Raw genomic sequence first — 21,307 nt, forward strand, 5'->3', positions numbered from 1 at the left:
TCTCCCGTTCATGCTACAGCCCCAGACTAATTTCCCAACCATTTCCCCCAGATCCGAGAGCTGGAGTTTGAGCTGGAAGGGGAGCAGAAGAAGAACACTGAGTCTGTCAAGGGCCTGAGGAAATATGAGCGGCGGGTCAAGGAGTTAACTTACCAGGTGAGCGGGAAGAAAGCCCGATGGGCACGTCCTCTGTACAGTGCTGCGGCCACCCTGGGGCACTGTCCAGCGCTCAGGAAGAACCCTCTTGGACCAGAAAACTGGCCGGACCTCATGCAACTCTCCCCCTCCTCTGGTCCCATTCTCACCTTCTCCCTTACAGAGTGAAGAGGACAGGAAGAACGTGCTGAGACTACAGGACCTGGTGGACAAACTGCAAGTGAAGGTCAAGTCCTACAAGAGGCAGGCCGAGGAAGCTGTAAGTCAGACACGTGTGTGGTTTTAGAACAGCAGCCGACCTGCTCTTCCCAGTGAGCTCTAGGAGAGGGGCACGCAGGCCTTACCTGCCTGGGCTCTTTGGTTTTAGGACGAACAAGCCAACGCTCATCTCACCAAATTCCGAAAAGCTCAACATGAGCTGGAGGAGGCAGAAGAACGTGCCGATATTGCAGAATCTCAAGTCAATAAGCTTCGCGCTAAGACCCGAGACTTCACCTCCAGCAGGGTAGGTGGTTCCCACTGGCGCGAGATGGAGAGCAGCAGGTGTGTGGCGAGTTGTGGCTCCCACGGCGGCCTGGGAAGAACCCACAGGGAGGCAGAAAGTGTTGAGCTGGAAGGAACATTAGCCAACCCTTTACTTTAGAACTGGTCAGTTTCAGGCTCAGAAAGAGAGCTTAAGGTCATTTGCTGAGAAGAGCCCTGCTAGAACCCTGGTCTGTAAGGCGCCATCAAACAAACACCATCTTGAATAGGAAGGAGGGTTTCCCACTGCGGTCTTTCAAGTGCCCTCTGCTGGCGCTAGTCTTCAGTTACTCGACCTGGAGGGGGAAACCTGGAGGGGGACGCCTGTAGGAAGCTCCAGCTATGGGGCTGGTTCTCTCAGGGCCAGTTTCTCAAGCTATGGGGTGACTTCCTCCATGTGTGCAACCCTGTGTTCTCCTGAGGTCCAAAGCATATCTGTGTCCTACTGGATATTTCCCCGAGGCTCGCTGGGAGAGGGAGCAGGAGGAAATGTGTCTGTGCCGTCTGCCGTAACTGAAAATGCCCACTCTCTCTCCAGATGGTGGTCCATGAGAGCGAAGAGTGAGCGATGCTCTTGAGCAGGACAGAAGATATGCACAATGTATATTTTCATGGTTCCTGACCATTATACTTTATTTCCATGTGACCGCTTTTCACATGCAATAAACTTGGTTTTCAACTTGGGGGCCGTTTCACTGTATTTGTTCTCTCTTCCCCATGCAGAAATGGTTTGTAGTTTGGTGATTTTTTTTTTTTTTAGATTTTATTTTTTATTTTTCCTTCTTTTCCCCAAAGCCCCCCAGTACATAGTCGTGTATTTTAGTTGTGGGCCCTCCAGTTGTGACATGTGGGATGCCACCTCAGCATGGCTTGATGAGCACTGCCATGCCCGTGTCCAGGATCTGAACTAGGGAAACCCCAGGGCCGCTGGAGCAGAGCGTGCAAACTTAACCACTCCACCACGGGGCCGGCCCCAGTTGTTTGGTGATTTTTAATGCCTGAGGTTGAAATCCCGGTAAGCAGATGGCTTGATGAGTATCATTGGTGTGTGTATGTGGGGACAGTAAGTGATTGCTTTTGGTTTAAATCTGAGGTTAGATCAGAAAGAAAAAATACTCCTAGGTTGACCACTGCTTTGGCAGGGGATGGGGGAGGGGAGTTGGTCAGAAGAGTCGTCCCTCATTATGATATGAGGAAAACACAAAGTTTTGGCTGGGGAAACCCATCTCAAGTTGCACAGGGTCATAGGCGAGGGCCAGACCCCCTCCTCAACACTGGATTAGGGAACTACTCTGGAATCCAGTAAACGTGTGTTGGGCAGCACTCCACCCAAGCTCTCTGCTAACTATTAGCAATACACAAATGAATAAACAGCATCTCGTCCTTCCAAGAGTTCAGTCTAAATCTACCACTGAGTAAATTTGGCTCAGTCTGCAGTATTTCAAAGACACACAACAGAAAATCTCACCCCTTACCCAAGGTAACGCTGTCTTTACATTAAGAGAGAAAATACACAGGAAGTCAGAATATCTGGCCAACCTGCCACTGGAAGCAGCATCTTCCAACCTGGAATCATTGGTTTGTTGTCACAATTAAACTTATCAGAAGTCGTTGTCAAGTTCCCTTCTTCATGTGGTTCTAGAAGATTAGGAGGTGACCCAGGTTGACAGTGGGAATTAAAGACCCAGGGGAGCTCCCTTCAGCACCAACATGGAGTTTAGCATCTCCTGGGATGTGTCATCACGTAGAGAAGAGACCACAATCCATGTCAGATTTGGCCTATCAGTGATTTCAGATAATCGTGTCTTAAAGACCACATCTCTTTGACTTGCTTTCAGTACTTCATGTCAACATTGTGGCTAAAATGTGCATGTCCTTCGGGGGTGGCTGTCACTGAGAGGAAGTCATGCAGTGAGAACAAGTCTGACTGAGGCCCAGGTCTGAGCCTGGAGCAAGGCCCCGGTCCTCCAGAGCCTCTCAGAATTTACGGAAGTTATAGATTGCCTTCCATGGAGAGTGCGCAAAAGAGAAAACCAAGCAGAGTTTCTGATATATTCTAACTGATAAATAAAGAAGGAATGAAAGAACTGGAATATCACCATTTTGATATGAATTATGAACCCCAAGTGAATCACAACTACTAGTTTCACATAAATATAGATAACCAGACATTACGTGCCTCCTGATAGAAGGACACACCACTGCCTAGCAAGAATTCCCGCCCACAATCTAACTTGGGCCTGATCAAGCCTCTGAACGTGACCACCAACTTACAGGAAATGCAAGGGACAGAGACCCAAGATACAACCAACAAACTCCAGGAGGCAGGGAATGCAACAGAAAAAAATCTAGTTTTTTCAATAAATTGTAAGGAAAAAGATATAACCAAAATGGAAGGGGGAACCATAGATTAAAGGAGACTTGACAGACCTAACCATCAATTGCACCGAATAGACCTTGTTGGGACACACACACATGCATGCACACACACGCACATACCCCAACTGGTGAAATCTGAATATTGACTGGATATCTGATGGTGGTGTTTCCGGAGTTATTGTTCATTTTCAAGATATAATGCGATATTGTGATTATATTTTCTAAAATAGTCCTTTTCTTTTAAAAATACATACTAAAATACAGATAAGAAAGGAAGAGAGAAAGAGACAAGGAAGGAAGGAAGGAAGGTAGGAAAGAAGGAAGGGAAGGCCATCTTTAAAAGTAAACTTGTTTTATAAAATTTCAGACAAAGAATTGATCAAAGAGGGCCCTGATGCATTTTCTGCAGAACTGGGCCACAAGCTTGAAAACCTCTGAGGCTGTAGGACCCGATGTGTCCACTTATCAGCAAAGTGCGATATTCCACACAAAGGAGAGGGCGAGGAGTTGGGTTCTGGAAGCTGTCCATCACCATCTATTAGGCTCTGATTTTGTGTAGGGTATATATGGAGAAATTAATTTTCTGTGAGTTAATATTATGACCAACTTTGCCAGTGTTAATTTGTTCCATAAAGTAAAGGATGCCCAGGGCTATAGACAATATAAGCCCTGTTATTATGAAGAGAAAAATGAAGGCACGAGTCTCATTCCAAATAAGGACCTGCTGAGCCTCACAGAGGAAGAGGGGAAGCCTGGTCTGGCAGTGGAGAGGAACAGGATGACATCAGGAGCTGTGTACCCAGCTCTTACTTCAGGCTCTCAGCACGCACACCTCATGTCATCCTACTAACGACTCAGCGATGACGAGATGGGCTTATTGCTGCTGCTTTACAGACGAGGAGAAAGCTGAAACCCAGGGTAACTTGCCCCAGGTCAAACTAGCAGAGCTGGGATTCTCTCTAGCTCCCAGGACTCCTTTATGCTACAAAGCACCGCCTCCTGGGAGCTGGTGAAACAGGCATGAGACGTGCCCCAGGAGGTGGTGTGTGTGCTAGAACTGGGCTGATAGAACCCAAAGCCGACTTTGTTTTTTCACCTTGACTGTTGACTATTTCTGTTAACTTCCCCCAGGGGTTCCACTGTAACCCTTCTCTGGCCCCCCAGCTCAGCCCACCCTGTCGTCAGACAGGCCATTTGACCATTCAACAGGAACTGAGTGATCTTTAGCTCATTTGCCATCTCTACTGGTTCTTTTGCACATGAGCCCCCAAACAAGAGGGCAAAAAAGGGGGAAGGTTCCCTCCTCTTCTGGCTAACTTCTTTGGGTGAAGTTAATTAAGGGCCTTCAAATTAAGGGCCATTGCAAATTACTTTTCCTTTTTCTAAATAGCCTCATTTTTCTCTTTTGTAATTTTTTTCTGGTATTTGGGCATAGAATTTATTGATTTTTTTTCCCCTGTAATTCTTATACTCTCCAGAAATCTCTGACTTTCTGGATTCTTTGCTGAGCCTTAGCAGTAGATTTCTATTTTTTACTATCCTTTATAATGTTTTAATCACACAAGCAATACATGCTCAAGCACAGAATTAAAAAAAAATATCTGTCAACTATAAAGGGACCATCAGCGAGGATGGCAGACTCCTTCTTTATTTAGAACAGATGAGATCTTGATTTATGATTGGCAGATGGCCCCTTCTTAAGGACATGTAGGGGACACAGCTTCTAATAAGAGTAACATGTCCTTATGGGGGGCAAACTGGCTGCAGTTTGCAGCCTGCCACTAGCCAGTGAGGGCAGCCCTTCCTTTCTCCACGCCTGGATCACCGCGACAGCTGAGAGCTTTAATAAAGCGAAGAGTGCCTAGGAATGCGGGTGAGGAAGCCACCCAGAACACAGAAGTCTATTTCTACCCTGACCAATAATCCCACTGCTAAAAACGGCTGAGGCTGAGAGGCTCGAGGCTGCCTGCTGGAGCCGAGCCGCGATCCGGTTACCCTGAGCAATGCCGAGACATTCTGGAGGCTCTTGTGCTCCCGGCTGCGGCAGGCCACCAGGAGTCAGGGGCCCAGGATGGCACGGAGTATTTTTATCTAAGATGTTTCATGCTTTCCAGGCAGTGAGGAGCAAGGAGCCCCAACGCCTGCGCATCTGTGGGCCTGTTCTGTGTTCTCTCAAATGAGACATGGCCCTCTTCCGGAGCCCTGAGGAGGTCTCCGGGAGCAGGTGACAGATACCCTTAGGCCACCTTCATCAGCTTGCTGAGAGAAGGGGGACATTAGATAAAGAAAAAGGACCATTGTCATCGACACAGTGTTACCCAGTGACCTCAGGATGCAAAAATAAATGAGACAGAACCTTGAACCTCAAGGGCAATAAAGGAAAGACAAGCACTCCAATAATAATGATGACAAACAAAACATGCAGGTAATGGGAAACTGAGGAAGTGACAATGTCACATGCTTTTATGGTCAGAGACCAAAATGAGCACAGTGCCCTGTACACAGCAGGTGCTCAATGCACATGTTGAACTGAATTCCTGGTAGGAAAAGTAAAGTGGTGGGGGAATCCGTGAGCCCCTGGGGAAGATAAGTTCTTTCTATCCTGACTTTCTGCCTCCACAGATCAGTAATAAAGAGACAGTAATAACCCAGAAGCAGTGCTTTACAAATTTGTGAGCAATCCTAACCATGAACTTGATTTTCTTGGCTTTTTGAAACAACGGGTGTGGGCACAGCTGTCTGCAATTCCTGGTGGCTCAGTGAAGAGAGAATCCAGTATGAGAGAGGAGGCCCTTGGGGTGAGGTCCTGCCGTGTGAAGACAGGGGACGGTCAGCTGATGCACCCCAGCACCAGAGCCTCCATCTCCCCAGGCTTTGCTGCTAGAAGTGTCAGGTCCTTGTTTCTCTATACGTTTATTGATTTGTCGATCATTTACCAACTGCCTACCACGGGCCCAGGAACAGGGAATGGGTGAAGTGGAACTCCCCAAGAAAGCTAGACCAGAAAAAGGGAGAGAGACTCCTGTCTTGAGATCCCAAGGCTCAGAGTGGGGAGGGCAGCAGGTGGGTGGAGGGACACACATCTCCAAATACGGCTCAGCCTCAGCTCCGGGCCAGATCAGCATCGAAGCAGCTGCACCTATTTTGGGCCCGGGGTCTCTGCCCCGTGGCAGCGGGTGTCGAGACCTGAAGAGCAAGTCATAATACCTGGTGCTTATTTTGAGGGCATCTTGGCATCATTCCCAGGGGCAAAAGCCAGTATTTCAAACAATGGTCCATGGCCAGAAACATAAAATTTCCTCCTTTTTCATTTCCACCAGGGGCCCACCAGCCTGTGGCTGTCTGAGCCTTTCTCTTCTCCAGCCTACAGGCTTGCTGGGGTGACTTGCAGGTTTGGTGAAGGGGGCAGGTTTGGGATGTGTGCCCCTCTCTGGGCTGTAGAGGGTGGGGTACACGTCCTACTCACTATTCAGATCCCGCACCAGGGGAAGCCCATGGAGCAGAGTCAAGTCAGGGAGGCAGAGAGAAGTCACCCCTTTCTTGTCACCCACCCGAAGGCTTAGTGTCCGGGTGGTGCCTGACTGTGACAATGAAGGAACGGCAACAGGAACCAGTTAGCAGAGCTGCGTGCTGCCAGATGCAGTTTTCTGCCATCCTATAATGTCCGCCACCCGGGATCCTTTCTACCACCATCCCAAGATTCAGCAAAGGCCGTAGCCTTCAGACATGACGATCCCTTGTTGGAAAGCAGATTAAAAGGACACGAGTTTTTACCTTAGAAGTGACTTACTTTCAGTCCCACAGTAAATCCAGACCCCAGGGTCTTACATATAAAGTAATGAGTGATGGAGAAATATACCTGATTAATTTTGATGTGGCTATAATTAATCTCCCACAGCCAAGGGCATGCAGCCCCATGTGGGTCATTCTCACCTTTGGAGAGGCTCCACAGGACGTGGCAAAACAAGGGCCATTCCTTTTGGGAAGATCAGTGCTTCAGCCAAGACCTCAGCAGGTCCCGTTGCAATTGGAGGGAGCCTGACATGTGCCTCCCACCGCCTGTTTCTTGCACACTCCCGCCTCCCCCCCACCGTGTCCCCTTAGGGAGGGTCAGAGTGGCAGCACCAGCTGGGCTGCCCCCAAGCCTGGAATCAGTCCTGTCGGCAATGAGGGGCCCCCAAACTTCTGAACCCCAAAGACCTCCATGAGCTGGGATGCGGACTCCTGACTCTGCTCCCTGGACGCTTCCGCTGTTCAGTGTTGAGTGTGTCGGTGGTTAACACTCACTCAACCTGGGTTCCCGCCCACCCTTCTTCCCTTCCACCCTGTCTTGCCTTGTAATCCCAAGCAATCTATCACCTTTGTTTCACTGTCTGAAATATGGGGTTGAAGATAAACACAGGCTTTTTTTTGTGGCTCTAGCCATCTCTGTAAGGAAATATTAATAGCAGTTTCATGTTTTAAATCATCCTGAGTTCCTGAGATAAAAAGACAGTTTGAGTAGTAATCATTACTCTACAGCAAAAGGAAGAAGCAATTTTGACAGGTCCCTTCCTGCCGTTCATGGTTCCATTTAAAGGCTGGTGATACGAAGGTGTGGTGATCTGAGCTACACACAGTTCACTAGCCATTTGGCCAAGAGGATGTCTAGGGTTCGAGGCAACCAACATCGCAGCCGAGTCCATTCAAATTAGCTGACATAGCTCAGTCCTCTTAGCTAGGCCTATTTGAAACACAACTCTGACCTAGCACTGCTCTGTGCAGACACCATCAACGGCCCCTCTGCCTGTCAGGGGAGCACCCGCGCTCACACGCCCACACATGGCTCTCCTCTGCTCCTCCCGCCTGGCCTCCTCCACTAGCTGAAACCCTAACCCATCGCCAGCTCTCGGTCCTCCACATCCACCGGTGGTCATGCCCTGATCCTCTGTACCCATTTCAGGGGGCACGTTTTCATTCCCGCTACTTTCTAAGGAGGAGATGTGACTTACCATCTTACTCATCTTTGTATCACAGTTCCTACCCCCATACGTTGTATTTTCAAATTAGTCGTTGGAAGAACACTGAACCAGGAATGAGAACATCTGGGCTCCAGTCTTAACTTCGCTTCTAGATCCTTTTGTGGTTTCAGGTCCTTACCTGAAAAATGAGGTCTGCACTATCTGAAGGGGCTTCCTAAACTTAGCAGGGCACCAGAACTGTACCGTGTACTTTTTAAAAATACAGAATTTAGGGCTCCACGCCAGAGAGTCAGATTCAGTGGGTGGGAGTTGGGGCCTGGGACTCTGCATTCACAGCCTCCCTGGCAAGTCCAGTGCTCTCCCCAAAGGCAAACTCTTAGAGCAGCTACTTAACAGGCAGGTTCCCGGGCTCTGTGGCAGATCTACTTAGTGGGGATTTTCATGGCAGGGTCCTGCTAACATGTGCGGTTAACAAGCACTCCTGGTAGTTTTGATCATTAAGCCCGTCTGGGAAACAGAGGCCTAGCTCCCTGCTACACAGAGTAGTCCAAGGACCAGCAGTGTCATTGTCACCTGGGAGCTTGTTAGAAATGCAGAGTCTCAGCCCTCTCCGCAGAGGACTGAATCAGAGTCTACATTCTAACAAGATCCCCAGGCAACTGGCAGGCACGAGAGTTTGAGAGTGTGGCTCTCGATCAGGCTTCTCAAACTTTAACATGCCTCAAACTCCTTGGGAGGGCCTGTTAAAACTCACATCACTGGGCCTCCCCTCCTCCATTTTCTGATTCTCAGGCCTGAAAGGGGCTGAGACTTCACATTCCTAACAAGTTCCCAGGTGATGCTGATGCCGCTGGTCCACGGACCGCACTTTGAGAACCACTGCCCTACGTGAGTTCTCAGAATTCTTCTAGTTCTAAGAGCCCTTTTTTGTCGTTTAAATTCTCTGAGTGAAACCTCTGAGTTTTTTTCTTGTTAATCTACTTGGGCACTCGCAGACTCCTATTCACCCACCTTGCATGTCTAAGGTTCTATGAATTGATTATCACTGTAACTATTTAAGTGCTAAACTGTTTGGCACAGACTGTATTTGTTATAAAACTTTGAAGAACAAGCCACATCACTGACTCTGGGGCAGTCATCCGTATGGAGAAATTCTTTCCTCCACTCCCCACAGGACTTGGGGACATGCCGGGTGGGACTGCACTGAAGTCGCATGGAGCTCCTGGCAGGGGTATGTTTTGTTTCTCCCAGAGCTAGTTTCCTCACTCAAGTCCCTGAACTAGAGACTTGGGCACAAGATGGCGGAGAGTACAGGAGCCACACAGATGGTCTAGGCCGACCTCCTTATTTCCCAGATGAGGACGTACAGGATAAGTGACTGCTTCGAGGTCACCCCCACCTGCCCCCCCCCCGTCCTCCCCGCCACCCCACCCCGCCCCCAGCCCTGGCAGTGCGGACTCTAATGGGAATTTCCTGCCCTGGGGGTACCCAGCCACAGGAATAACAGAGTCACAGAGACACTCCCTCACACTCCCCACGTCCCGGCCCATCTATTCACACAGTCCTTGGCTGCCCCGCCTCAACTGTGTCCCATGAGACTGACAAAGCCTCTCACCTGGCCAGCTCCAGGCATCCCTGTTGCTCTGCCCGGTACCGGTACCACCTTTCACTCCTTGGCGCTGGAGTCTCCCGCTAGGTGGCACCACTGCTCTGTTAGCCAGGACAGTCCCCAGCCAGGGACTAAAGTGATAAGTTCTCTAGGTGCCAAAGCTGATGGTGGCTCTGGGGAAGTACCTGTGGAAAGTGGGAGGAGACCCCCCCTCTGCCCTTTGCCCTCGCTTTGGGAGAGCAGCCCAGAGCAGTGCCCCGTCACATGGAGCCGAGGCAAAGGAAACCCACTAATACTAATCCTGTCTTAATTGCAAATATTGATGTTTTGTTCATCATGGATTCTTTTGCATTAATTTTTTTTTCTTAAAGATTGGCACCTGAGTTAACAACTGTTGCCAATCTTTTTTTTTTTCTGCTTTATCTCCCCAGCCCCACCCCCGTACATAGTTGTATATCTTAGTTGCAGGTTCTTCTAGTTGTGGGATGTGGGACGCTGCCTCAACGTGGCCTGACGAGCGGTGCCATGTCCGCACCCAGGATCCGAACCCTGGGTCGCCGCAGCGGAGTGCACGAACTTAACCACTCGGCCACGGAGCTGGCCCTTTTGCATTAATTTTGATTGAAAAAAATATTGCCTTGAAATGTTACTAATCTTATTAATTATCAAGTTTTTTGTTGTCCTCTTAAATTCTGCACTCATTCGCCTCACCCAAGTCCCAGCCTGTGTCAGGGCAGCATGGTTTGTACCAATCGCTGTTTCTGCTCTTACGACTGGCCCCTTCTTTCTGTGAGATCCCCACGCCGGGCAGGGCAGATGGGAGGGCAGCCCACCCTGGGGATAGAGGCTGTGGGCTCCTTGGTCACTGTCACCAACAGGGGCCCAGTTCCTCTCAGGGTAAGCTCTGCCTCAGGAGGCCCCTCATTCTCCCCATGCATCCACCTCTGCCAGCCCACGCCCCCAGGTCCCCAAAGAGTCCTGAATCCCAAGTGCCACTGCCTGGCCACAAGCCGAAGACCTTGCTATTGGAGGGGGTGTGTCTCCAGCCCCCAGCCCAGGGCATCACCTTGCCTTCTAGAACAGTCCCCTGCCCTTAGCATGGCTTGATTTAATTCGTTTCCTGAAGGAATCGAAGGCCCCCCATCCCTTCGTGCATACTGTTTGGGCTTATTTCTTCTCTCCCTCTTGTTTTGGGAGGGACCTTCTTATTTCTCTCACTGAACGAGCTTGTATTCTTCACAGCTTCCGGTGACATCTCTTTAGATGCTCCTAGTTTCTTCCTGTGCGCCCAGCTCCCTCTGCAGAGTTCAGTGAAAGAAAAGAAAGGGAAACAAGCCGCCCACGGAACCAAGAGAAACGGCAGTCAAAGCACCCAGTCCCTCCCGCCAGAACCACCCGGGAGCTCTGAAAATCCCACGGCCCCGCCCACACGCAAGACCAGTTAAGCAGAATCTCTGGGGGTGCAGCCCTTCCCCTCTCCCCGGGTATCCTCGGTCTGTAAACCCCCTCAGGTGAAAAGATCCCAGGCAATGGCGGGAACCCGGGTGCAGTCAGGCTTGGGCCCCCGCTGAGCCAAGGCTGACACCTACAGGCGAGAGCCGGTACTGCTACTGGGGACAGAAGGACGTCAGAGGCTCTAGGGACTCAGAACCTGTCTTCTCCCCACGAATGATTCTCCTGTTTAAATTTCCCAGTGACGTCCAGTCTAAGCCCGTCCAAGGATGTTTCACCTCCACGTCAGCATTTTCACTGGTGGGGCAGCCCCTACTGGCTGGCAAAATGCTTTGCACGCAGCTGAATCCTGCTGGAGAAATCCGCTCCCCTGGCCCTGTGTCTGCACACGGGAGACACACACAGGAGAAACCCACTCTCCCCGCTCTCCAGGATCATAAAGCAGCTACTGGTTCCTTGTGCAACCACGCCTTTCATGGTGGAAGAGCCCAGGTCCTGCTCCCTGCCCCTCCTTCCACCTTGAGCTCTCTGGATATGCTTGACTGGCCATATCCCTTCATCGCATGTGACGCCCAGAATTTAGGCTAAATTTTAAAATATATACAGAAGTAATATATGTTCATCATGAAAATATATTTGCAAGACATAAAACAAAATAGCAGTGCCCCTGTCCCCTCCATTCCCCTCTCATTCCCGCTGTCTGGGGTACCATTGGTAACAGGTTGGTGGCACCCAGAACTGAATGTCATATTCTTGCAGCAAGAGTGAAACGTCCTCCAAAATTGTCCCATTTGCAACAATATGGATGGACCTGGAGGGTGTGGTGTTAAGTGAAATACGACAGAGACAGAAAGACATGGACAAAGAGAATAGATTAGTGGTTACCAGAGGGGAAGGGGGTTGGAGGGTGGGCAAAAGGGACAACAGGGTACATATGTATGGTGATGGATAAAAGTTAGACTACTAGGGGTGAGCACGATGAAGTGTATTGAGGAATTGATAGACAATAATGTACACCTGAAATTACACAATGTTATAAACTATTATGACCTCAATAAAATTACTTTTTTTAAAAAAAGAGTGAGGGGCGGGCCCGGTGGTGCAGCGGTTAAGTTTGTACGTTCCGCTTCTGCCCAGGGTTCACCGGTTTGGATCCCAGGTGAGGATATGGCACCACTTGGCATGCCATGCTGTGGTAGGCGTCCCACATATAAAGTAGAGGAAGATGGGCACAGATGTTAGCTCAGGGCCAGGCTTCCTCAGCAAAAAGAGGAGGACTGGCAGTAGTTAGCTCAGGGCTAATCTTCCTCAAAAAAAAAAAAAAAAAAAGTGAAACGTCCTCTCTGAGCCTCAGTTTCTTCATCAGCAACATGCAAATAATTATAGCACCTTTCCTAGAGATTAACAGTGGGACACAAACAGAGGGCCACGCAAACTGCCTGTCACATATTAAGTGTTTACTGAATGGTGGTTCTTAAAGGCTGACTGAATGGGTGCAACCAGACAGGGGCAGGAAAGACATTATTCTTCCTGCCTATTATGCGCACATCACAGCAGGATTGGCTTCATGTAGATTACCGAAATTAGTCCCAAAGCCCAAATGCTGACGGCAGCTGCTGAGAAGTTGTAAATAAAAGAGGCTCCCCAAGGAATCCTTTCGGGCCAATGTGCATTGGATGGGTTTACACCAGAGGGCAGTGCTGGGTCACTTATGGAAGGATTGCTTCCTGCTCAGCCAAATGCAGGCCCAGGCAGCATAGCTGCTGTGGAGGCTGCCTCCATTCTGATTACCTCAGGTTGAGCCTGGGGGTATCCTGTCTGCTAGTCCGCCCAGGTCTGAGCTCAGCAGAGTCCCCTGGTGTCAGGTTCTCCAGGGCTGGAGGCACCCATTCTTCTCTGGTGCCCATCTGCAATTTAGGGCCACTTCAATGTCTTCAAGCTCAGATTCTGTTCTCACTTTCCACAACAAGACTCATATGTACATTGTGCTTCTCTCCACTCGCTCACCTGCACCCGCGGCAGATCAATCCTAAATTACAGCATTTCCCACAGAGTCTAGCCTCAGGATCTTTCTCAGCATCTCATGCCAGACAGTCGCTACCAACTGCTCAGCCTCGACACCAGAGCTTCAGTCACTCAGCAGATCCTCACTGAATGTCTGCTATGTGCCAGGCATTCTTCTCCTTGCCATCCTTTCCCTGCCCAAGTCGGGCCCAACGAAGGATTGGCTTCCCTGAAACAGAATGAATTTTCTTGGATCTCCACACTCACAAGGATGCAGAGCTGCTCTCAGCAAGGATGCCCCAAACTTCTGGGCTTATTCTGACAATGAGAATAAGAGGAGAAGACCAGAAATCTCAAATTCCCATGACACACTCCTGGTCAGACCCTGCCATGCTCCTCTAGCCAAATTCAGAATGGCGACAACCCCCTTCCTGCCAACCTGACTCAAAGCTCAAACAACCCCTGTAAGAGTCTGACCCAGACCCAAGGCAGGGCCCCAAGTTAGACTCTTCCCCTCCCCCCAACCCTACCAAAAGGTAAAGAAAATACTTCCAGAGATTCTTCACTTTCCAGGACAGTTCAGATGTCAAATGCCCTCTCTCGCTGCCAAACATGCAGATGCTCTTGGACTTGGCAGACCTGTGTCCCGTTGGCTTAAGGGGCTGCCCTGCCCCACCCTGCCTGGAGGTTTGCATTTAAAAATGTTTTGATTATGCGTGCTTTTCAAGAGAAATAAGGGAAAGCATTCTTTTACAATTCTGCAATTTTAGAGAAAGGGAAGTCAATAAAGTTCTTGATGTGAGAGGTACAGACTATTTTAAGAAAGAGGAGAGGATACAAGAAAGGATACTAGGAATCAAAGAGTTTAACACTGCTTAACCCAGAGAGATCATAAAACCCTTGTGGGGGATTTATCTCTAAGATGGAATCTAGCTGACTGAATGATACAACATGCTCAGGAGAGCAATAAAAGAAGGGAGGATTTTGGCCTGTTTAATCACTCCTGGAGAAGGAGAGAAACACACCAAAGAGGGTCACAGTTGAGTTACATAATGAGCCAGGGTCAAGAGAAGACATGGGACCTCAGGCCTGATCTAGTTTATGTACTAATGGTCCAACTTTGCACAAATGGGAGAACTAGAAAACAAAGGATGGTTAAACAAGAGTTAAAGGTCATAAGACAGGGTATTCAAGAAGTTGCCCTATGGCCTGAGCAACAGAGCTCTGACAAGGCCACGTACGTCTCAATGGGCCACGGAATCTAGAGACAACAGACTCCCTCAATGTTTCTTGAGGTCACTGTGAGCATGCTGTCAATAGCAATAAGCCTAAATTATCAAGAAAAAGTAAAATATTATTGACTCTACCCTTTTTAAGAGGATAGGAACAAAAGAGCACATATTATGTGATCCCATTTATGTGAAATGTCCAGGATAGGCAAATCCATAGAGACAGAAATAGATTACAGTGGGAGTGACTGCTTAATGGGATGGAGTTTCTTTTTGGGGCATTGAAATGTTCTAATATTAGATTGTGGGTGATGTTTTCACATCTCTGTGATATACTAAATAGCAGTGAACTTCTAGTAGGTGAATGTTATGGTACATGAAAATCATCTCAATAAAGCTGTAACAAAAAAAAGAAGAAGGTAGGAAGGTATGTAATACAACTTATAAATATTCCATTAGAAATTATTCCAAACTTCAGCACTATAAAGGGATTATATTCAGTTACCTGGGGAATTCGCAGTGTGGAGAATTTCCTTCTCAGACAGTGCTGGAAAAATGAAGTGTTTCTATATAACCAACAGAATTCAGTAAAGAGATTAGCGAGAGAAAGTACAAAATATACCCTTAATTCAAGAGAATTATAGACTCATAGAGAAGGGACTCAGAAGATCATATGACCATTCAGACATAATCTCTTTTTTTTAATGGATGAAGAAACGATCTAAAATAGCACAGAAAGTTTTAAAATAGAAAATAATGTCTCTTTCCTACCCCAGTTCATCAGTCCCCTCCACTAAGGTAATCGCTGTTTCTAGTTTCTCGTATACCCTTCCATAAATGTTCTATTTGTGTGCAAGTACTTACACACGTATGTGTGCACACACACACTTCCCCTATGGTCCAATTAGACTAAAAGTAGAGGAGGAAAAATGTAAACTAAACTTAAGGAAGAGCTTCCTTAATATAAGAGCCAGTCCTCAGAGTTCCCCTAACATTTTTCTATAGTAGGAGCACTTCCTTTTATTTAAGCACACTAAAAAACAGGAGGCAGCAAGTGGTGGAGCCTAACAAATGTATGCCTGAAATCAGGGATGGGCAACCTCGTGGCACATGAGTGACTCCGAGTGATACTCACGTAGCCCATTGAGTCAATGGCACACAAAGATGTAGCAACACACCCACAGCTCAGTTTGGTCCCGCGGCATCGAATTCTGTACTTTTCTTTAGACAAACAGCAGCACCTGTGCAACACAAATACATCTCAGTCCCTCTGATCCCAGTTTATGTGGAAGCTCAAAACTGTCCTGTTGGGGGTGGGAGACGGAGGTGCGTGCGGGAAGATTATGGCTGACACACATGGATTGAAGCATTGGCGTGAGGCACGGGGAAGGTGGCTAATTCTGTGTATTGAGGTTAAGTGGAGATGGTGTATCAGGAAAATCACAGGTAGCATGATTATTGGGAACATTGGCAGGGAAAAGGCAACATAATCACAGGGCTCCATATAAAGCTGGGCTTCTAATCAACTATAAGATGAAATGTTGGTCTATCAGGTAATATGGCGCTTAGCACGGTAACAAGGCTCTTGCCTTGAAATATGGTACCAAAATAGAAGGAATACAGTCCACACTGCAAAGTCCCCTTGAAGATTCTTCACCCTCCAAAGTATTTTTAGCTGTGGTAACCGTAGATGGTGGACAAAGATCTACAGCCCTCAAAATAAGACGGCTCCTGAAACATAAGGTCAGCAGATGTCATCTCCGTAAAGCAAGCCTGCAAGAAGGAGGGGATTAGCTGTCTCCAGGGCAGCTTTCCAGAAGTAACCCATCTTGTGGAGTGATTTGGAATGACCTATGAGGAGATTAAAGTGCCTGTCCTGAGAATGTCATTAGCAAGCTGCCTAACTCAACGCAAAATAACCCCACACTTAGGAAGCTGTGTGTTGTGGCAACGAGGGTAACCGGCAGGGTGGTGGTCTGCACGCGTATCTGAAAAAGGAGAGTTGGAAAATGAAACTCTGTCGGTGTGTCGCCAGGAGGTCCATCAGGCACGCTGGTTCCGAATGATTGATCCTGTTCCTTTACGTGAAAATAGCCTTTAGGCAATGGAGGCCGGGCTGTCAGATCATCAGAACTTGATAGGAATAGCACATTAGAAGACACAACTTTTGTTCTGTGCTCACTTAGTAACTCCCTTACCTCATTCACCAGCAAGAGACTGCACTGGGACAAAGACTGCTTCCACTTCTTGGACCCAGAAGAGCTCCCTTTAGAAACAAATAAAGCGGAATTCAGGTGTAAAAGTCAGTCTCTTGTGAGTTTGGTTACTAATTTCTGACCAGGTGATTGACCTTAGATGCCCTGATAAGTCACGCTCCTGAACTTCAGTCTAGCATTCTTTCATCCACCATTTCTTGAGCACCTCCTCTACACCAGCACTGTGGTAGGAACCAGTAAAACCCAGAGAAAGGACAGAGTCCCTGCCCTCAGGGAGCTTCCAGACCAGCGTTGACCCAAGCCTGCACAGTGGTTAAATATCACACTTGTTATGGCTGGCCTGAGGGGACAGCGAGCATCCTCCACACTTACTGAATCCGTGCTGACCTCACATTTATAGTCTACCCACAGGATCAGAAAATCCATTCATCTGAGACCTGGGAGGAACCGCAGACATCATCATATCTAGTGGTTCTCGATTTTGCCTGCACACAATTAATTACCTGCAGAAGCTTTTAAAAAATACTGATCCCGGCCCCAACCCCCAGAGATGTTCACCGAGTTGGTCTGGAGCAGACGCCAGGCCTCAGGATTTTTAAAGTTCGTCCAGGTGAGTCAGAGGTGAAGGCAGGGCTTAGAGTCACTGATCTAGCCTAGTGCTGTGTTTCCCAGGGGTGAACCGAGACTCAGGGAACTGAGGGGACGGGCCCGAAGTAACGCTCACGTCAGTGTAATGCCCGTGTAGGTTCAGAGACTTACAGCACATTAAGCCAGGCTACGCTTTGGCCAGGTGGCGTCTCCCACATCTAGTCATCTGCACGTGATCCTCGTTGTATTTGCCGTGGACACATGCACATTTCAGACTTAATATTTTTTCTTTAAAACCGATGATTTTTTTGAATTTAAATGCTATGTTAGCCTTATCCTCAGCAATAAAATTTATGAAATATATTTAAAAATTAATAACTCCTAAGATGAGACAGATTGAACAGTAGGCCACCTTAGTTCATGTTGCGTATCATGCCCAGTACACGTAGCCCACTTTGGGACGCACAGCATGGAGGTGTTGGTGGCACTGGCAAGGCTTGGGAAGGTCTGGCAGAGGTGTCGTACATCTCTGCAGCAGGTGCTCACATGTGGGGCTGAAGAGAGTTCAGGTGACCACAGGTACCAGGCAGCAGCTGGTCCTCAGGGAGCCTGTCAGTCCGTGGTAGCACTGAGAGTGGGAGGGTGATTTATGACAGGGTTGGAGGGTGGAAGGAGGGGCAATGACAGCAGGATTTATTTCACCTCTTCTGGAAAGGCCACAGGTCACTCCATACCAACAGACTATTAAAATGAAGCTGCCGATCCATCACCTGGAATCTGCTGATGCAAACGCACTGAAATTGATCTAGGAGGAGGGAAAAAACACCATTACAAGATGCTCATCAAGCAACACCACGGAGACATCCTTCCGTCTGGGTTCATAAAGATGCAGGACTTTTAATCTATCATTCTATTTACCAAGACATTTTCTTTCTTGAATAAACTCATTGATCCTGATATCTTGTTTAACAGGTTCTAAACTGATATGCAATATTCTGAGAGCAAGAAGGGAAAAAATTACTTGTTCACCAGTCCTCCCTTCAGTTCCACTTCAGGATGCGTTAGTTCTTTCAGTTCTGACCAACAAGTTCTTCATAATCAGGGCTTTGACTAAGAAGTTTCCTGGTTTTTAAATCTGGGAGAAAAGTGGCAAAAGGAAGAATTCATCCTCACATGAAATGAGATGAGCCAGAACCCTTATTAAAACCAACCTACCCGGAGAAAACCTAAGACTTTGTACGTTTCTCTCTCACTCTTGAGTTTTACAAGGAGTTTCAATGACACAGTGGGTCCACTGCTAAGACGGTCCCTGGGGTGGGCTCTGATTCACGTGGACAAGGAGACGCAGACAAGGATGTTCAATGCAGCAGTTTTTACAACAGGGGAAAATCAGAAATGCCTTGAATGCCAATCAATAAGAGAATAGATAAATAAATTGTAGTGGAGTTACACAATGGAATGATATACAGCAATGAAAATGAGTGAACCAGAGCTACATGTATCAACTTAGATAAATCTCAAAGAAAAGTTGATGAAAAACAGCAAAAAGTAATTATGTATACAGCACCATACTATTTTGGTATAGTTTTAAAATATAAAATAGTAGCGCATATTGTTTATGGATACACACAGAAAACAAAGGTATAAAACATTGGACAGGAAAACGCACACTGCCTTCAGAGAAACAGCTGCCGTTGGGATGGCAGCAGGAGATAAATAACTGTAGTGTTTTATTATTATTATTATTTATTGCAATTATGTTTAAGGATCTGAAGCAAATATGGAAAAATAACACTTATTAAACCCAGATGGTGGGTCATGAATATCTTTTAAATTATTTTCCAGATTTTTCTGTCAACCTGAAACTTTCGTAGCTGAAAAAAAGTTTTTTAAGCTATTGAAGCTCTGAATTAAATGCACATGTATGAATTCATCTGGTGGAGACATTCGCCTATGACAGAAAGTCCTGGTGACTACTAAGGGGCAAATGCAAAGCTCAACTTTTGTCAGGTGGACTGACACGTGTAAAATCAGCAGAAAGGATTTGCTAAAGACAAGAAAATAATATTCAATTAACAAAATTTTATACGAGTAAAAAAAGTGAGCTAAAAGTGTTTCACTTAGTGACGCAGCTTTGCTTTTTAAAAACAAATGGCAAAAATATTTTTAATTTTTTTTTCTGAATTTACTTTAAAAATGACAAAATTAACATACACTCATTTTAACAAGTCTAGCTATATAGAGACAGTTAAAAAAGTTGACAGGCTCCCATCTCTTGTTCCAATTCCACCTCCATCGCACAAGCTGACCAAGGTTTATAATTTTATATGTACCCCTTCAACTCTTTCTCTATTACATTTTAAAAAATTGCTTTGTGCATTTTTTAAACAATTCAATTTTCATAATTGAAAATAATTTATTTTTATCACTGCCAACGCAATCCATATTCGTTTTAGAAAAATACAGGAAATGCAAATGAGCAAAAACAAGGTAAAACAAAAACGTTTAAGTGGGCATGCATTTTAATTCACTGTTTGAAAAAGCTTAATACATATTTAATTCCTGAATCAAAGCTTTAGAAGAAACTCCACTTGGCAGCTCACAAATGGCTGGCTTTGTTTACAATAGTCGCCTGTCGTGAGAGGACCTGCATGACCAGCCAGAATGGTTTCCACTTCAGGCAGGGTGTAATTTGGGCTGGTAAATCAGCAGTCATACCCTGGGGCTCAAGGTGGGGTGCCACCCTTGTCCCCCAAAGTATAGCAGCCGGTATGGTCAGGGACACGACGCTCCTCTCCTTTCCACCAGGCTGCTTGACAGCTGTGGCTCAAAGTGTCCTGCTTCACTCCTTCTTTGCTCCCCCCACCTCTTGTCACTGTCCTTCTTTCTCCTCTGTCCTTCTCTCTACCACCTCCCTTACTCTACTCCTTTCCTTTCTCCAACTGGCAAAGTGTCCATGTCACTCACTTCTTGGGTAACTGGAGCCCTTCAGCTGTTTGGGTCCCTGTTTGGAAGGACATCTCAGCATTTTCTGGGGCTCCTGGGGCGGCCAACTGCCCACAAGGCTTCATGTGTCAAAGCAGGAGGCTGACGCAGATCTCCTTACAAGAACTTTGCGCGAGCAATGAAAGTTACCTTAGGTGCTGAAAAAAAAATCTCTCCAGAACTGCCCCAGGCCCTTTCTGAGACCTCTATTTTCAAATTAAAACTTTCCCCTCTCACAGTTTGGGGACCCATCGTGTACCCCTGGAGGATGTGTGGGGGAAAAAGCTACAAGGAAAATACTCACAGGCAGAGTTCCCTCTCCGGGAAGAGGAAGGCCCAAGACAGGTGCAGGTCGGCAGAAGCAGACTCAGGAAACAGGAGAAGAGCAGGGACATTTTAGGCAAGAACGATCACTCCGTCCACCTGTGAAGAGCTTCAGATTGGGGGTGGGACATGCCTGGGTGAGCGGAGGGTTCAATCTCTTGTCTCTTCCCTTCCTTCCTGCACACCTTTCTTTCTTTATTTTGTGCTTCTACTCAATCTGAAATGCTCTTCTCCAAAACAGGTTGTTTGGAAATAGGTGAGCATTACCAGTCTTGCCCCAAATTATTTGGATAGGCTTTCACAGGACAACTGCTGGTGTAAAAATCAACAACTCTCATAGAAGGTACAACGCCAAGAGGGAACTCTAACCTAAGCTATGGACTCGGGGTGATGATGACGTGTCAATGTAGGTCCATCAACTCTAACAAACGTACTGCTCTGGTGGACACTGTTGATAGTGAGGCAGGCTGTGTCTGGGGCAGGTAGGAATTATATGAGAACTCTCTGTACTTTCTGCTCAATTTTGCTGTGAATGTAAAACTGGTCTAAAAAAGTTGTCTATTTTTTAAAAATTTTTTAAAGGCTACAACCACTGCCAGGAGGTAGAAACACTCCCTGTACCTCCTCATACAATGTAAACGTTAAACACAGAAAGACAGAAAGGGAAAGAAACAAGGACTTCAAAGACAGTCCCCAGGGTCTAGTATCAGCAGGCACCTAGTAATCATGTGGGGACAAGAAGCCTGGGACGGGGGACACTTTCCCTTGCTTGGCGCCAGAAACCCTTGGCATTATCAATTTACACAGGGAGAAGCAAGAACGTCTTCATAATCCAAGGCTTGGGCTCCTCCTCCTTGATCCCTGTGGGGAAGGAAATCTGAG

General features: G+C 47.2%; 1 protein-coding gene and 1 long non-coding RNA gene across 43 annotated transcripts in view; one reads left to right on the forward strand and one right to left on the reverse strand.

Moving 5' to 3' along the window:
* MYH3 (myosin heavy chain 3) overlaps nucleotides 1-1,369 on the forward strand; it is a 41,794-nt gene extending 40,425 nt beyond the window's left edge. For all 3 annotated transcript variants that reach the window (XM_044745852.2, XM_070482001.1, XM_070482000.1), the window contains exons 38-41: nucleotides 52-156; nucleotides 320-415; nucleotides 524-661; nucleotides 1,217-1,369. In XM_044745852.2, the coding sequence (XP_044601787.2) occupies nucleotides 52-156; nucleotides 320-415; nucleotides 524-661; nucleotides 1,217-1,243 (366 nt within the window). In that variant the 3' untranslated portion in view covers nucleotides 1,244-1,369. The remainder of the gene's footprint in view (nucleotides 1-51; nucleotides 157-319; nucleotides 416-523; nucleotides 662-1,216) is intronic.
* Nucleotides 164-20,891, reverse strand: LOC123276400 (uncharacterized). 40 transcript variants are annotated; one of them, XR_011493478.1, is made up of 8 exons: nucleotides 20,406-20,885; nucleotides 17,288-18,515; nucleotides 16,511-16,578; nucleotides 15,448-15,553; nucleotides 14,818-14,878; nucleotides 9,634-13,312; nucleotides 501-730; nucleotides 164-413 (listed from the first exon to the last, which is right to left on the reverse strand). It is a non-coding gene; the product is annotated as an uncharacterized lncRNA (long non-coding RNA). The 40 variants fall into 40 exon arrangements; XR_011493467.1 differs by having other exon boundaries at nucleotides 9,634-16,578; nucleotides 17,288-17,921; nucleotides 18,138-18,251; nucleotides 18,332-18,515; nucleotides 20,406-20,889; XR_011493482.1 differs by having other exon boundaries at nucleotides 14,818-14,859; nucleotides 15,448-16,578; nucleotides 20,406-20,888.
* Nucleotides 20,892-21,307: the final 416 nt, after the last annotated feature.

Source organism: Equus asinus, chromosome 13 (assembly GCF_041296235.1).
Source record: "Equus asinus isolate D_3611 breed Donkey chromosome 13, EquAss-T2T_v2, whole genome shotgun sequence".
NCBI classification, from domain to species: domain Eukaryota; kingdom Metazoa; phylum Chordata; class Mammalia; order Perissodactyla; family Equidae; genus Equus; species Equus asinus.